Raw genomic sequence first — 17,876 nt, forward strand, 5'->3', positions numbered from 1 at the left:
GCAGAGTAAGAAAATACTCTTAAAGTTAATGCATGACATTAACGAGTTACTTGAGGATTGCATGAAAATGTAAATATTTTTCTGCCTCAGGACTGTAAGAAAGTGAGCTTTGGAACACCTCAAGGCAGATGACCCCCAGGGACAAACTTACTCATTTTTTTTTTGTATTTGAAAATATTGTTATACCATAGTTGTACATTCAAGGACAACCTTATTTATTGTCTCATTCCTGTGACTGTGTAGTGTATAGTATGTTCTTAATAATAATTGAAGAGATTCAGAAAAATTATCATCTCTATATAGCTAGCTCATCTTTTCTTTCTGGTGGTATGTGCAACAAAAACTATCATATGAACTCTATGTTCTGTGTGTGTGTGTGTATGTGTGTGTGTGTGTGTGTGTGTGTGAGAGAGAGAGAGAGAGAGAGAGAGCATATTAGCTAATTTGTGAAGAACTTGCCATTCTGTATTTATTGTTTTAACTGCTCATTTATTCAAATTGAAAAACAAACTAAACTTTCTTGCATTTTTAAGTAGAACTTTTTATATCTTAAAAGTGGAAAAGAGTATGATAACAGTCTCCTAGTTCACTTCTCTCTGAGTTCCAATCCTGAGAGAACTAACAGTTTATTATATATTTATCTTTATGTTTCTATCATCCTATCTCTTGGTTTATCAATTTTAACTACTATTGTTATGGAAGAAAGACATTTAGTATTATAGCCTCACCCAGTTTTACCTGTCTTTATCCCCAATATAATTGTGTCACAATTTAAATACAAATCAATATTGTTGATGTTGTTAAAAGAGTATATAGATAATGATTTGTTTTCCTGAGTCTAGTTGTAATTATGTTTGTTTTCTAGATCTGTTTATTTTTGTCGATGTTACTTGTTAACTCTTTTTTTCCCCCAATTTGTGGAGCCTTCTTAATTTGTCACTGATTTTGCCTGAGTGCCTTAGACATGAGTTGACCACACTAAGGAGGGTTTCCGAAATTCCTGTGCCATTGTCTTCTCTCTTCCAGTGCTGCTTTTCAGAAGTCTGTTGACCATCCTGATTGCAGTTACTGTTCATGGACCAGTTTTTTCTTTCTGGAAACTTTTGGGATCTTTTTTGTACTGCTAAATTTTACAAAGAGCATCTTGGAGCTTTGCTTTTCTTCTCTTGCTGGGAGCAGACAGTCCTATCAATATGGAATGTCTTATCCTTCAATTCTCCAAAATATATTTATATTATTTCTTTGATAATTTTTCTTCCTGCTATTTTTCTTTCTGTTTGGAACTCATGTATTATCATTTCTCTCTTGTTTTCCAACTCTTTTTATTTCCTTTCTATCTTTCTGGGAGATTACTCTGACTTTGTTACAGTGCTTTGATTTGATTTTTTAAATTTTGGGAAACTTATTTTTAAGAATTCTTTTTGTTTGTTTTTTTCTTTTACTGTCTCTCTCAAATAAGAATGTCTTATCTTCCTTTCCAGGAATATTGAAGATAAATATGCAACTCTAAGGTATAAATCAAAGAATTTGACTAGACATTGTAACAAAACTCATAACAATAGTAATCTTAAGCAGTTTTGTTGAGAGTAACAGAAACCCAATTCATGCTGGTTGCACTCCCTCCTACCACTAGCAAAGTAGGAGTCCCCATAAAAAGGAAATCTTTTTTTTTTTTTTTTTTTAAAAAAAAACAACGTGAAATGTGACACATATCTAGAGATATATATTAAAAGCGTCTTAAGTAAAGAATCAGGCCAGGTGTCGTGGCTTATGCCTGTAATCCCAACACTTTGAGAGGTCGAGGCAGGAGGATTGCTTGAGCCCAGGAGTTGGAGACCAGCCTGGGCAACATGGCAAGACTCTGTTTCTACAAAAAACTACAAACTTAGCTGGCTGTGGTGGTGCATGCCTGTAATTCCAGCTATTAATAGTTGGGAGGCTGAGCTAGGAGGATCACTTGAGCCCAGGAAGTCAGTGCTGCAATGAGCTGTGATCACAGCACTGTACTCCAGCCTGTGTGACAGAGCAAGGTCCTGTCTCAAAAAAAAAAAAAAAAAAAAAAAAGGGAAAAGAATCGGAACTTTATTGGACTTCCTTACACTTGTTTTTGCTTCATATCTTTAAATGTTTCAGACACATGGGGAATACACTGAGCATGGGCTACCAGAGCAGTGTCTGTAGTCTTGGTGTATCACTTGGCATACAAAACAATTAATTGTCCACTGAATTTCTCCTCCCCTTGTTATTTGGAGGGTTTTCCTTGTCAAGCGCTTTCCATCACTCCTCCAGGGAGAGACAGTGGGGAGGATTGTCTCACTGGGGCTTTCCCACTTCCTGGTAGAATAGGCTTTAGCAGTTGTACCATCTTTGATCTCTGTTATGTTGGGGTTTTCTGGGAATGCATTTACTTTAACACCTTACTGATGCCCTGTGAAATTCGTAACTGGGGTTTCCATGCAGTTCTTTGGAATTGGACCTTATGGCTTCTGTTTCCTCCTTGGTACCCAGCCTGGAACCTTTGTCCATCCCCAACACCCTCTGCTTAACAGCCATGGTAGGACCTCTTTCATTTGACAGCCTTGCGGGTGGCCTGGGTCTCTGCAATGAAGTACTATCCTGGCTCCCATGCTGCATCCCCACCAACTCCATTGTGATGATGACTGAGTACTGATGTGAGGTAAAGGTGTGCAGGGGAGATGCTTAGTTTTTTTGGCTCCTCTCACATACTTCATATCTAATTTGCAGGATTCTGTCATTTGCCTGTGGGTCAGAGGGTTTAGCTTTTACTTTTACAGTCTCTCTTATTGGAATAGATTACTCAAGATTCAGAGAATATCTTTACATTTTCCTAAAGTGTCTGCTTGAGTTTCACTCTCTGTGGTACAGAGGCAGACAGATCCAGGAGACAGACAGTAGTTTAATGAGCCGTTTCCATCTCTCATTTCTTACTCATGCATGTTGATGTCATTCTCTTAGGCCAGCTTCCCTACAAATCAGGAAACCTGCGTGTCGTGGTTCCTAGATTTGTGTCTCAGAACTTTGCTCCAGAAAGGGACTGAAATGTGATCTCTCTGGTTCCATGTTCAAAAATCCCAAGTCTGTGACTGTCTAATGGGTCAGGTGCTCATTTCTAATCACGTATAGCTACAATTATTAACTATTTATCTGGGCCTGGGATTGTTCTCAGTGTTTTACACATTTCCTTTTATTGAATTTTAAAAATGACAGTATGAAGTAGGCATAGATGGGAAGTGATGCCTACTTCGTGTCCTGCCCTGTATCATACAGCTACTGTGTGCTGTAGCAAGGATTTGAACTCAGGCATTTGACTTTGGTGCCCTTTGTGCAGTTTAACTTGCTGACTCTAAAGATAATGGACTTAATGTAATAATAGCTCTAGGACTCCCACGGGGCTGCAACCCACAGGCTGGGAATGACTAATTTAAAGGTTTAAAATGAGCTGTATTACAAAAGTAAGTTGAGTGGGTAAATCTCATTTCTACAGGGTGAGGTGGTAAGAAAACATTACTCCCACCCCTCTGCTCTGTGGATGCTAGTAGCAGCATGCGGCGGTTTGGAATACCCTTAGCTGTGCCATAGTGAAGGGGATTCCCTGGTATGCTTTCACACTCCCTTTAGATCTGGCTCAGCCAGGGGAGGGATGGGAGCAGGTGTTCTCATGTGGTTACAAATGGGACTGCTATGTCTGTGTGCAAGGATAAGGATGTGCAGCTCTCTAGATGTCTCTAGGAAATCGTGCTAAGAGGTCTGTTCCCAGCAGCAGTTTGCTGTTCTCTAGTTCTTTAAAGATAATTGATTTTAAGTACTTCTGTAGATTGTATGTTGTAGTTTTCTCACAGAGACAGTGACATATTTCATTCCAGGGACAAAGCAAAAGGCTTTTTTTTTGTTTGTTTGTTTTGTAACTCTTTTCTCTCTCTCCAAGATTATCCTGAAGGCAATAATTCAAGTGATTATGTTGTTCAAACAACAACGTATCTTCCGGAAAACTTCACTTATTCACCATACCTCCCCTGTCCAGAAAAACTGCCTTACATGCGTAAGTCATCATCTAATTTTGACTTAACTGTTTACTTGTGTAATACAATCATAAAAACCACATGATTTGAGCACAGGATCAGGTCATTACTGTGGGTGCTAATGTTCATATTACACAGCATGTTATTTGAATTTTTTTTTTTTTGGCAAAGTGCTTTTTGAAGGGAGATGATTGAAAAGCTAAAGAAAAATACAAAGGGGAAAATGACAAATACCCGTACTTCTCCCAGCCAATTTTAGAAACTAATACTTTGGCTTACTTATGTCCAAATTCTTTTAAAACAGTGTTTAAGAGAGTAATTAATGTATAGTCTCCTTTTGAATATGTTAAAATGTTCCTGATTAAGCCAGTCCTTTTTGATCACTTTCTCCGATGCTGGCTCCCCATTTCTTCCTCAGAAGTAACCTCACCACTGAGAGTTTGCTGTGTATTTTTACAGGTTATGAAAATTGTTTTTTACATAGATGTTTATATAGAAAATAGATACTCTTTCGAAGGAGTATTTATGTAAATTGGTCTTATACAGTACCTTTCATTCTTATAACTTGCTTTTTCATATACTTTCTTGAGAACTGCCTATGTTATTACATATAGGTCTAATTTTTTGCCCTTAAATATGACTGTGTAGTATGTCTTTGTATAAATTCATCACATCTCATTTACCTGTTTCCCCATTGACTTACATTTAGGTTGTTTCAACTTTTTGATATCACAAAATAGCAACAACAACAACAAAAAATTTATATATATATTTGGTATAAAGAACAACAGAGTGTGGGTTTTCCTGTGCATATGTATGTGTACTTGAGGATTGATGGCTCATGGTGGAATTGCTGGGTAGGTTGGCTCAGTTTTTCCAGATTTTGTCAATTGCTCTCAAAAGCAGCTATACCAATTTATGTCCCTAATAGCCAAGCATGAATGTACCACTTTGATATTGATGGACTTTTAAATTCTTGTTAATCTGAAAGATTAACAAATGGTTTCTCATTGTTTCCATTTTCACTTCCCTCATTACTGGTGGATTTGAGTGAGTTTCCATGTTTGTGTTTTTAAATTTTCTCTCCGTGACTTGCTGCATCATGAGCTTTATCAGTTCCTGGTTGGTTATTGGGTGTTGGTATTGATCTCTAGGAATTCTTTATATTCTGGCAGTGGCCTGCTGTCTGCTATGTGTTTCATAAACATCTTTTCACATTCCCGGGTTTCTCGTTTTGTTTTATTTTATCTTTTATTTTATGGAAATTTAAAATTATGATGTTTCAATGTTTTAATCACTTTACTTACAGGTTTTGCCTTTTTTTGGTCTTAAAAGCTTTTCTTACCCTGAGGATCGTTTATTTCCTTCTAATGATTTTACTATTTTGTTTTTAACCTTTATATAAGTGTAATGTGTGGTAGTGATAAAGCTACTGTACTTTATGTATTTTTAAAATTATGAAGATAATATCATTATTTTTATTTAAAAAAAACCCACTATGCTGTACTCCCAACACTCAGAAGTCACGTAGGTATTATTTTGGCATTTTTTTTGTATGTCTTCTACCCCTGCCCCATGATTTTTAAGCATACTTTGTACATAAAAGTTTGTACCTTGGATTTGATATAATTAAAGATTTAAATAAACATCTTTTTGAATTGCATTTTTATGCACGTTCTGATGTATTTGGTATCTGTGATTTATGTTCTTTACATGAGCTTTTATAATTGAGGAAATCAGCTTCTGCCTATCATATTTGTAGGATTTGTTTTAGTTTATTGTTGATAGATATTATATATCAATAATAGAAATGTTGACCTTTTAAGATCATCTAAGGCCATGGCTTTTCAGACTTGAGGGTACATCAGAATCACAGATCCTCTTGTCAGATTGCTGGTCCTGCCTTCAGAATTTCAGACTCAGCAGGTCTGGATGGGCCTGAGAATCTGCATTTCTAACAGGTCCCGCCAGGTGATGCTGCTGCTACTGAGCCTTGGGCCATATGCTGAGACCTGCTGATCTAGAGTAGTGGGCCTGGGCCCTGGTATTAAAAAAAAAAATTTCAGGTGATTCTAATCTTACTGTCTCTTTGCTGTACCATAATAAGCAGCTATACCAATTTATTTTGGTATATATAAATTGATATAAAACTCAGTGATTTTTGTGGCTATCATTACTTTGTTACTGCAGCCTTGTTTTCCTAAAAATGAATATTTTTGTCTGTATAATGCTGAAACCACTGGGTAATGTTCTCCTGAAATATTGATTACAATAATTTCATCTTCATAATTTGCATATTCAAGGTTTATAGTTTCAGGAAATCTTTCTGTTCTTGGTTTAGTTGCCATTTTCTTTAATTAGTGCTTTATGAGTACTAATTAAACTCTATTTCAAAGCATCTGTCTGCCAGTTCCTCATACTGGTACTCCTCTCCTTCAGCCCTACAGCCCATTGTACCTTCTCTGTCATGGCGCCTGAGAGATTGCCTCATGTGTGGCTGCTGTGCACTGCCTTTTCACCGGGGGTGGGGCGGGGCCTCAGTGCTACCACCCCTTCTTCCTGCTTCCCTGGGATCCTTGCGTTCTTTTGTAAGAGAGAATCACACTGGTGTGACCAGTCATCTTTTCACAGCAGGCCTTCTCATGGGTTGCCAACTTTGGGTCCTGCCCCAATCCTGTGCCCAGTTAGTAGTGGCCATGGTGGTAGGGTGGTTTGGTAGAAGATACAGCCATATACAGATAAGGCTTTAGAAAGGAGCCATGGGTGCAGCCAACATAACGAGGCTTCTGCTGAGAGAGCCTTGTGTGAGCTGCCCAACAGAGCACTTCACTAGTCCTGTGACCTCCGCAAAGTGAAGACTTAGTTTACCTATCTGTAAAACCTGGGATTCTAATACCACCTGCAGAGTGTGGGAAGGATCGAATGAAGCACAGTGCTTGAAGTTTGAGAGGCGTTAATTTGATTCTCCCTTTCCTTCTCCCTGCTTCTTTGAATAATAGAGCCAGACTTTAGAGTGGTCAAGGGAATGAGACACCTAGGAGAGATGTGTGGAATTTAGAAGTTTTACTCTAAGCTATGCATCCTTAAATTTTTTTACTTAAAAAGATAGTTTTCATAATAGAGAACAAATGCATAAGTATAAAATCTTATTATGATAGTCACACAAAGAAATTGAATATGATTCTTTCCCAAATAATAATTAGAAGGGATTTGTGTAAGAATTAGATCTACTTGGATGAAAACCATTCAAGTATGAGTGATATTTACTTACAGTCACTAAAAGTGAAGTTAAAGCTTAACATGGGTATATTTGATTATCCTGTTATAAACCTCTTTGATTTTTACCTAGTATAGCAATGGAAACACTGGCACTGGATTTCTGTAAAAATAAAGTGAATTTTTCAAATTGGAATTCAGATAAAATGTGTTTCATACATTTCAGCAGTGTTTCATATTCAATAGTGGCTAATTACACTATAAAATCTTTTAATGTATATTTTTTATATGAAGAGTATGAGTGAATACTTCTTCCTTGTTAGTTTGTACAGATTCTCCAAAGAGCAAATCCACATTCAGCTTTATTGGATTTATGTAAGATTCTTTGTGCTAACAAAGTAAAATAGAAGTTCACCTTGTCGAAGGCTAAAAATTAATAAGTGCTTAGTGTGGATGTTTTGATTTTCATTTGTATGGGTGAGGTAGAAATGGAAAATGTCAATTGCATACTCTGCATTAGACTGAAAATAGACTTACCTTTAGTTTTCCTATCTTTTAATTCTTATTCAAATAGAATGCATTTGCAGTGACCTTTATATATTCTGTTCTTACTATTTGTGGAATAGTTCCCTTTATGGTTTAACCCTAATAGTTTCTATGGTTGCTAACCTTATGAATATAACAAAAGATCCAAGAACTTTTTAAGGTGAATTTAAATAATTCAAATGAAAATCAGCAAAAAAGGAAAAGATAAACAAACTTCAGCAAAACTCAAGTAATGCTAATGTAACCGTTATACATATGTTTATTGTAAAAAAAAAAAAAATGAGATGGGAGCCATTTTAGAGTCAACAAGTCATTGATGGATAGCTGCTGTGCAGTGGACCCAGTGTTGTTCATAGAAGCAGGCAGGGGAGAGGCAAAGCTGAACGTGGTCATGTGTCGGCACCTCGGAGCAGGGAACACACTTGGAAAAGGCATGCTATGAAAAGGTTATGAATGTGACAAAAGGCAAACAGCAGTTTATTCTGGAAGGGCAAGGACAATGTCAGAGAGAGGCATCATTAGAACTGGGTCTTACAAGATAGCTGAGAACAGCATCAGCACGAGGAGACCGTGTGTATTCCTGGACTGGAGAGTGGTCAGCTCTGCCCAGAGAGGGTGTGTAAGTGGTATGTATGGGAAATGAAGCTGGCCAGAAGGGTCTTGTGTAAAGGACTGAGGAATCTGAGGGCCTTGTGGGTTCCATCATTCCTTGGCATCTGTGAGGTGAGCTTTGGCGGGAGCAGAGCCCATGAGCTTATATGCAGAGGGTTGATTTATGAGCCTGTGTGCATTTCTCACAGATAAGAGTGCATGATTTTCAAAGAGTCTAGGGACAAAAAAAAAAAAAGTAAACCAAAAGCAAAAATAAACCCCACTGCTTTAGGGAAATGGAGAACCATCGAAGACTTTAGTCAGATGAATGATGGACTAGGATTGTATTTTAGGAAGATTATTCAGATGAGAAGCTGAAAAATGGGTGAGAATAGAGAAATACTGGGATGGCCAGGAGACCAATGAGGAGCTTGCTGCAGGAAGCCGAGAGGAAATGACAAGGGCATGTGCCAAGGCTGTGGCATTGGAGAGAGGAGGAGGCACAAAAAATGACCTACCGGGTGCCATTGGCCAGATGTGGTGACCAGTTGAGGAGTGAGGGTTAATTTCCAGGTTTCTGAATTGGTGACCATGAACTGAAGTGTACAGGGTAAACACCACATTTGGAGGATGAGGAAGTGAATGAGTTCCGTTCAGGCTGTTTTGTTTCAAGTTCAGGAGTATTAACTTGGGGTACGACTTTCATAAGAGATCTGGACTGAAGATTAGAGGAAGTGAGATGGGAAGAAGGCTGAGAGTGGGTCCCTGAGAAGATCTGTACTTGTGGGGTGAATGGCAGTTAACAGAAGAAAGGGAGACAGGAACCTAGAGAAGCCAGAGGATGGAGTCTGGGGGGCCAGAGAGGAGCACATCCCAGAAAGAGACTGCTCTGTCTTGTCACACACCTCCAGACGGCAGGGAGAGTGAGGAACCATGAAAGGGCCATTGAATTTGGTGCAGAAAATGGATGGAGACCTCAGCAAGCACGATTTCAGTAAAGCAGTTGGGAAAGAAGCAAAGTAGACTGTCCTGAGAAGTGAGTCAGATGTGTGTGAAGACTGTAGGTGAAAGAAGTTTGGCAGCAAAGGAAAGGAGAATGGGGTAAAGGAGCTGGAGGAGGTGAGGGTAACAGAAAAGCTCTTTAAGAAGAGATGGACTTGAGCATGTTGTAGGTATCATGGAAAGAAAGGATGGAGAGAAGAGAGCTGGGCAGGATGAGGGAGAAGCACAAAGGAGGTCTCCACAGAGCCAGGTTAGAAAGTGAAAGGAGACAATGCCTTAGGTTTTTCTTTCTTTTCTTTTCTTTTCTTTTTTTTTTTTTTAATTGCATTTTAGGTTTTGGGGTACATGTGAAAAACATGCAAGGTTGTTGCATAGGTGCATACGTGGCAGTGTGATTTGCTGCCTTCCTCCCCTTCACCTATATCTGGCATTTCTCCCCATGCTATCTCTCCCCAACTCCCCACCCCCCGCCTCAGGTTGAAGAGTGAGCGTGGAAAGCCTCAGGAACCCCTCCTCCCCTGAGGAAGCCCTCGGTTCATTGGGAGATGAGGTGGAGGCACTTGTGCCTGCTGCGACTGTTTTCCTGGTAAAGCAGGAGGCTGCATGTCCCTGAGGGGATGGCCAGGAAGGACTGAGCAGCTTCAAAGGGAGGAGTAAGTATTTGAAAACTTGTTGTAGGGAATGAAAAGTGGAGTCAACTAATCATAAATTAAAAGGTGACTAACAGATTAGCCTGGAGAGCCCCTACCCCATCCTGGTGGAGTCACAATACAAAAAAAAAGTGACACTTGTTTTTGCTGAAAGCTTATTGTGCTTGAGGCAGCATGTTAGGTATTGCCACTCAAATGATGGGATTAATCTATATGCTTATGTGCTTTCTTCAGTGCTGTTTATTAGGTAGAGGATTGGAGCATGGGTAATTGCTGCTCCGAGGGTGGGACCTGTAGCCCAGGTGTGGCAGGTTGAGGGGGTGGTGGATAAGGTGTTCAAGAGTGTGTAGGTGCTGTGATTGGGTGAAGGTTGAGCTAAACCCTAGACTGTGCGAAAGTCAGCGTTCTTGGTTGCAAACTGCAGAATGTACTTTATCTAATTTAAGAGAAGAAAGAATTCATGAAAATATATTAGAGAGCCCAGAGACAACCTGGGTGACTAGAGAATTAGATTGAGAGATTGAGCAGCCAGATCAAGGCTCAGACCACTTCGAAGCACCTCCTGTTACTTGTCTGGGCTTACACCTCCTACCAGCATTGCTCAGGTCTGGGGACCGGAAGTGCCACTTCTTGGTTCCATAAAGCTAGAAGCTTCTGCCACCACTTTTACTTGAAGGATAGTTTTACAAAGTACCCTTGTCCTTATATTGTTTGCTACTGCTTCCATTCTTCTACAGGTACGTTTGGTCACATGAGCGCTCCTACCTGCTAGAGGGGTTTGGAGAGTGGGTTCTAGCTTTTCCTCAATGGTGAGTAGTTTAAGCTGCTGAAATGTGTTTGGATAAATCCAGTGGCCATAAACATGACCCAAACTGTCACGTTTGGGTCAACTGACCCAACTGACCCACGTTCAGCTGACACAAACTTTGATGATGTGGCCGGTCACCTGCATTTTAAACGAGCACAGCTGGTAATTCTTAGGCACACACTAAAATTAGTAAACCATTTTATACCGAGACCAGATAGAGGAAAATGTGGAGATAGCAGAGAGGACTTCAAGTCTCCATGAAATTGAAGAGGGACTTTTGTTGGGGGGGAATGGTGGAAGGTGAAAGGGAAGGAGGCTTTAATAAGAGGGCACAGTGTCAGAGTTGAAAGTCAGTCATTTCTGGGTGACTGTGATTGAGGTTCTGGACACAGAACTGGGTGTCACTATGAATTCACTATTGTGAATATTGCTGCAATGAACATAAGAGTGTATGTGTCTTTTTGGTACAATGATTTATTTTCTTTTGGATTTTTACACAGTAATAGGATTGTTGGGTCAATTGGTAGATCTGTTTTATGTTTTCTGAGAAATCTCCCAAGAGGTTTCCACAGTGGCTCAACTAACTTACATTCCCACCAACAGTACATAAGTGTCTCCTTGTCTTCACAAGCATCTGTTGTTTTTTGACTTTTTAATAATGGCTTTTCCTATTGGTATTTGATGGTATCTTATTGTGGTTTTAATATGCATTTCTCTGATGATGAGTTATTTGGAGCATTTTTTATATGTTTGTTGGTCACTTGAATGTTTCCTTTTAAGAAGTTCGTATCTTTTGCTCATTTTTAAATGGGGTAATTTATTTTTTGCTTGTTGAATTGTTTAAATTCCTTATAGATTCTGTGTATTAGGCCTTTGTTGGATGCATAGTTTTGCATAAATGTCTTAAAGAAATACGTTAGCACCTGATGGAGCCTGGGAGTAGAAATGCAGGTAGGTGGGAACAGGGACAAGATAGGAATCTTCCTACTCATTCATTCATTCATTCATTCAATGTCCAGGCATTGCCTTTGGCAGTGGGGATGTGTGACTAATGCTCTGTCTTATGTTTCGAGTGCTTAGGTGTGGCTGCTTCAAGAATACTTGAGTAAGAAATAGTTTGTTAAGCAGAGGTTTTAAATTCTAGAAATCGAGAAGCTTAAGTAAAGCATTTGACATAGGCAGCGTCTGGTGTTAACTTCAGAAAGGACAGGAGGTGACCAATGGCTGGATGACTCATAACTGTTCAGCCTCAGAGCTGTACTCAGAAGGCAGCACAAAGGATTGGGGAGGGAATGTCCCATCTTATCATAAAAATGCTTTTCTAGCTTTGGAGAGGAATTTACCCTAAGGGACCTTTCTAGGGGAAATTCAGGTCTTTCTCTGACACTGTCATCAGAGCTTTGAGCTGTGCACATTTAAAACCCTGAGGGTAAAACAGACAAAAGCCAACATATCTAGAATTAGGTTTTAGATACCAAAAAATAGATATAGGCTCCAAACAAAATGAAATAGTCATTTAAAATTATTGATTTATAGAGCAAACAATTCTCTGTCTGGAGATTATATGCCTTAAATTTTACTTGAAATGTTAGAAAAATATAAATATAGATAATTCATATGTTTTGAATATTATTTTAAGAATTATATTTTAATAGAAAAAACAAAATCCTAAATCAGGCCATGTACATTATCATCTGTAGCACAGTGGGCCCATGCATGCCTAGCTTTCCCAGATGTGCAGCATTGCTGCATATCTTGTAAATTCAGCATTAGGAAATTATAGTAAATGTCCTACATAACCAATGGTGCAACTAAGTTACTCTCACACATGACAGAAGCAGTTTGGCACACACGACTGGAAGGTAGCTTCCAGCTGACTTGAGTTCCCTGTCCTTTGCCTTGACCCTCTAGGTACTTGGCAGCCGCTCTACTCTTTAGACACTCAATTCTCCTGCTCTTTCCTTTCTGACCCCAGCGCCACCTTCAAAATAGTGAAATTCAGTATTTGGTAAATTATTGCATTGCTGGGTAAATGGATTTCAGTCTGTATTTTCTGATCTTTAAATCTCTAACTGGGAAAGAAACCACTTGTACCATTTAAAAATCTCAGATTTATACTGTCATATCTGGGATTAAGAACAACAACAAAAAATCTCAGATTCAGCACAGGGGAGAGTGAAAATTGGCTCTCTTCGGAGTTCAGTGGATCTCTTCAGCTGCCCTTGAAAGCTCAGCAAGTGAAATAAAGGAGGCTGGCCCAGTTGATGGCTTCCTTCTTTACAAGAAGGAGGTTTCCTCTCCTGGCTTCATTCATAGCAGTTGGTTTTCTGATGCTTTTTGTTTTGTTGGTAAAGCAGTGGAAGGCTTTCTTGAGTGAAACCTAAAGGGGACAAAAGAGTACGCAAAAACCACGAAAGTGGTTGTGTTGGGGGAGCCTGAGTCCTCCCTTCTCCAACCACAGGATCCCTGAGAGAGGTTCTCCTTGAGGATGGTTTGGAAGCCACACCACCGTTAGTTTGTCTGCAGGGTACTTCTTCCCGGCCACTCTTTTTATAATATGCCCTTTTCCCTTCCCCTCCTATGTATCCCATCTTCTCCTTAATACCACTCCACCCCAGTGATGAGTGTTTGTTCTTCCTCTCTCTCTGATCACATTTTCGCTGTTCCCAGTGGTGACAATACCTGTCCTGGGAGGAACTGGCCGCCCACACTCCCTAGTATAGCGATGTTGCTATTATCATGGGGAGCATTCCACCAGGTCAATCTATGGCTTTCAATCAGCACGTTATTAGGATTTCAGAGCAAAGGGCAACAAGCACATAGGAAAGCTGCTGATGGACTCTGAAAGGTGTGGATGAGGTGGGGGTGCACAGACCAAGGAGTGTGAACTTAGGATACCTCGAGCATGGGTATCCTAATATGTGATGGACAGAGGAAGCCCTGTCTATTGAGGGAAAGAAATAAAGCCTGTCTCTTGCCAGCACATATGCGTTAGAGATGGAAATTAAACTGCAAATGATGCTGGAGAAAACTGCTGACAATAATGATGATTACAGCTGTTGAAGCAATAAAGCTGGAAAAAAGACAAAAAATTTGGTTTAACAGTGCAGAAAGAATATCAGTTCAGTTACTTATATGAAGTGCTTATTATTTAGCCTAATTACTATCATTTTAGCAATCATGCATACTATTAAATGTATCAGATTTATTTGTGTAAATTTTATTTGATTACAATGTTAGATTCTGTTCTTTGTCAGCTGAGTCATGATAATCTGTACTTATGTTGACTGATCAATCTTCCATTTTACTTACTCTTTCTCTGCAAGTTCATAGGTTTCTCTTGCTTTTAGATAAATCCGACCTTTCTAAGATTAGCTAGTTTACGCATATCTTGTCACACTGAAGGCTGAGTGTTTGGTTATAAAAGACCACAAATGTTGTCAGTAGAACAGGCAGGCATTAGAAGATTGCAATTTTTTTCCTAACTTATTCTGGGAAGCAGGCATTTCGATGTAAAATACTCTCTAGCATGCCTCTGTGAAGGCTACTGACAGCTCTGCCTGGTTAGGATGAAGTGGGGACAGGAAGAGAAACAATTGTGAAAACTCCTGAAATATAGAATAGCAGGAGGAAAGAGGCCCTCTAGAGAGGAACTGAGTGTTTTTTATGTGAAATTGTGGCCACATGAAATTCAGAAGACTCGAAATGGAAACCCCAACATTTGTTGGTTGGTATTTTATGAGATGAGGTCAGAGAGAAGAATTTGGCTGGAGGGTGCTCCAGAGCAATTTGTACCTATTTGGAAGTTAACAAATGACATTAAAAGTGCTAAAAGATGATCTGTAGTTTTGCTTCAATAGCTTTTTACATCCTGTTCTCTCTAACAGTGAAATCATTGAAGATAGCGTTGCTTTGAAGGGATGTTAGTGATCATGCAGCTATTTTAATTCAGGGGGAGATACAGAGGCTTACTGATTTTTAGTTCTGTTTTAGGGTTAATGGAAGTGGTTTTCCAGCCAAGATTCATTCCTGTTTCAATGGTATACATTATTTCCACTGTATACTAGTCTACTAGTTTACTACTAGTAAAAACACCTCCAGTAATGTCATATATTTGTTAATTTGGAGAATGAGTGCCTATTAGACCAGAAATATCTTAGAAGTCGTTTTTCAGTTTTGTATACCAAGGGGCCTGATACATGTTAAGTGTTCAGAATCAATGCTTTGAATTGTTTGCAAATTCCCTCTTAAGAAATGTCAGTAGGTAACAGTAATAGTGGCTAAAATTTGTTGATTGTACCTAATACCTGACACTGCATGTGATCCTTCACACAGATAATTTCATCAAATGGATACAACCACCTTGGGAGGCAGACATCATTGTCCCTTTTACAGAAGAGGAAGCTGAGGCACAGAGAAGTTAAATAATTTTCCTAATAGACAGAAGCTAGGAGTCAGTTCCTAGTCAATCTGATTGCTTATTTCATTCTTAAGTACTGTGCTGTTGTATCCCCTGTGTTGAAAATGTGAAAACTAAAAGTGGTATTAAAATACTTGAATAGTTGTTGCAATGTTACAATGACATGCAAACATTTTCCAAAGAATATTAAATTATTCAATGTATTACCCAAAAGCAAAAGGTTTTTTGAAAAAGAATTTGATTTCTTTGACTGATTTACCAAACATAGTAGGGTGACCATGTATATTATCATTGAAACTAAAAGTGAAAGGGGCGCTATTCATAATTTTGTGGTGGTATTAGGAATAAACTGTATTGTCCTGGCAACTAGTTATGCCATCACCCTGCTGATTATTTGCTTTACTAGATCTTTGAGGCAAAAAATATTAAAACAGTTCTTCACGTTTTGAATTTGTAGGAGGATTCCTCAATGTCAATGTAAGTGAAGTCAGTTTCGATGAAATTCATCAACTCTTCTCCAAGGATTTAGATATCGAGCCAGGGGGTCATTGGAGGCCAAAAGACTGTAAACCCAGATGGAAGGTGAGGTAAATTCTTTTCATAAGCAATTTAACCGTTACTGCACATTTGAGAAAAGAATGTGCTTAATTCAAAATACAGAGACAAATCTCTTTAAGTCTTAATACATTTAAAACATCAAAATTTTGTCTTTAATGTTTACTATTTATAATTCAAATGTGATTTAAGTGTTATGTGTGAAGACTGTAAATGCACCTGTGTATATACAAAATAGGTGCTCGGTTCATTCTCTTTGAGTTCCTGGTAATACATACGTGACGTGAGTTTGGCTTGGAAAATAGATTTTTTTGTTGTTCTATTCTGTTTGGAAGAGAGGCTGTGAGTTCCCTGTCTCCTGCAGCTGTCCCTAATGATTACTGACACCTGCAGGCATAGCGTCACCAATTTCTGGAATTGTGAGAACTCACTGGGAGGATATTAATATCCTGATTTTCAGTTTGGTCTGGCTGGTATTGGGGTCTTCAAGCTCTGTTTCTCAGCATCCAAGATTCTAAAGAGGCTGCTCAGAGATCACTGTTGGACTTGAAAGGTTGGACTTTGGGCTCTTCTCAGCTTCAGAAGGCACAGCTCAAGCTTTCAGTCTTTTATCAGAATTCTATTCAATGTTTTGTTTGAAAAACTGTAAGGCGGTGGGTCTGTCTCTGCTGCTTTAAAAAAAAGTTGAAAGCCATAATTTAAACCAGACTTGCCCTCAAAGCTATGAAATTGGTTAATAAGTGCATATTTATCTAATGTCATTACACTTGAGTAAGAAATAGCATTTATGTAATTCAAATGAAAATTACAACTGATTAAATGTTATTTCCTAAAGGATTGTGATGTAACCTTGACCTGGAAACAGTTTCAGTTTTCTCTTTTAAAACATCAGTCTGCTTCTAGAATATTTGTATGTTAACCACTCCCCCTGCCAAAAAATCACTAGTAGGAAGGAAAATCATATGCTGTCAAACTCATGAAAAAGACCCTCTGACTCTACCATGAACTCTTTGTGTTTGAAGATGTGTATTATTTATATTTGTATTCCCAACACAGAGTGCATTGTCTTGTGTAAGGTAAGCACTAAACACAGTTTTGTTGAATTGACTTTATAAGGTAAATAAAAGCCTTTTTGGCCTTGTCACAAATGATTCACTAAATGTTTAGCTTTCTTATTGCCTTGAGCAAGTTGTGAAGCTGCTTAAATGGATTCCAGTACCAATTTTAGCAAAACATTTTATTTTATAATTGCCTTATACTATTTCCCAGATCAGATTCATTTAATAAATGAATCTCTTCATATTTCTTGATTGATTTTCCTCACATTTGTGTCTTTGTGAAATGCAGCCCAATTTACATACATTCTACCTTTTAAAAATAGCCTGGGCAGATAAATTATTTTTAACAGTTGGGTGCTGAGTGTGTATGTTGAATGCTAGTGGAAAAAGAAGCATACTCAGTCACCGAGGCTACGGGGTAGCATGATGCTGAGACAGATGTTTGTACAGGATGTAGCACACCCCTCAGGTGTGCTCTGGGTGGCATACTAGTGGAACAATTTGGGATAGGAAAAGTGAAATATACTTGTCCTGTTTCCAGTCATCTATACCAGATGGATTTTAAATTTTTTTGTTTGTTTTCTTCTCATTTTCCAGGAGACAATTGTATCACATGAGTAGTTCCTACTTAGGGATATTAGTAAACTGATTATAAACTACATATGACTCAGTAGGTAACAGTATTGAAAAGAGTTCCTGGAAAACTAATTCAGGGATCTAAAAATTAGCTTATTTTGGCTGGGCACGGTGGCTCACACCTGTAATCCCAGCACTTTGGGAGGCTGAGTTGGGCAGATCACTTGAGGCCAGGAGTTTGAGACAGCCTGGCCAAAATGGTGAAACTTCATCTCTACTAAAAATACAAAAATTAGCTGGGTATGGTGACACATGCCTGTAATCCCAGCTACTCAGGAGGCTGAGGCAAGAGATTTGCTTGAACCCAGGAGGTGGAGGCTGCAGTGAGCCGAGATTGCGCCACTGCACTCTAGC

At 38.9% G+C, this 17,876-nt stretch overlaps 1 protein-coding gene across 3 annotated transcripts in view; it reads left to right on the top strand.

The window, feature by feature from the left end:
- The window catches only part of B4GALT6 (beta-1,4-galactosyltransferase 6), a 60,225-nt gene that overhangs the window by 20,922 nt on the left and 21,427 nt on the right, over positions 1-17,876 (top strand). The window contains exons 3-4 of one of the 3 annotated variants that reach the window (XM_012447247.3): positions 3,947-4,060; positions 15,731-15,855. In XM_012447247.3, coding sequence (XP_012302670.1) covers positions 3,947-4,060; positions 15,731-15,855 — 239 coding nt within the window. Of the gene's footprint in view, positions 1-3,946; positions 4,061-10,787; positions 10,855-15,730; positions 15,856-17,876 lie in introns of those variants that run through there. The other 2 variants (XM_064379314.1, XM_064379313.1) reach the window with 2 other exon arrangements.

This window comes from Aotus nancymaae, unplaced genomic scaffold (genome assembly GCF_030222135.1).
Source record: "Aotus nancymaae isolate 86718 unplaced genomic scaffold, 86718_ANA_hifiasm-v0.15.2.pri h1tg000020l, whole genome shotgun sequence".
Lineage (NCBI taxonomy): Eukaryota > Metazoa > Chordata > Mammalia > Primates > Aotidae > Aotus > Aotus nancymaae.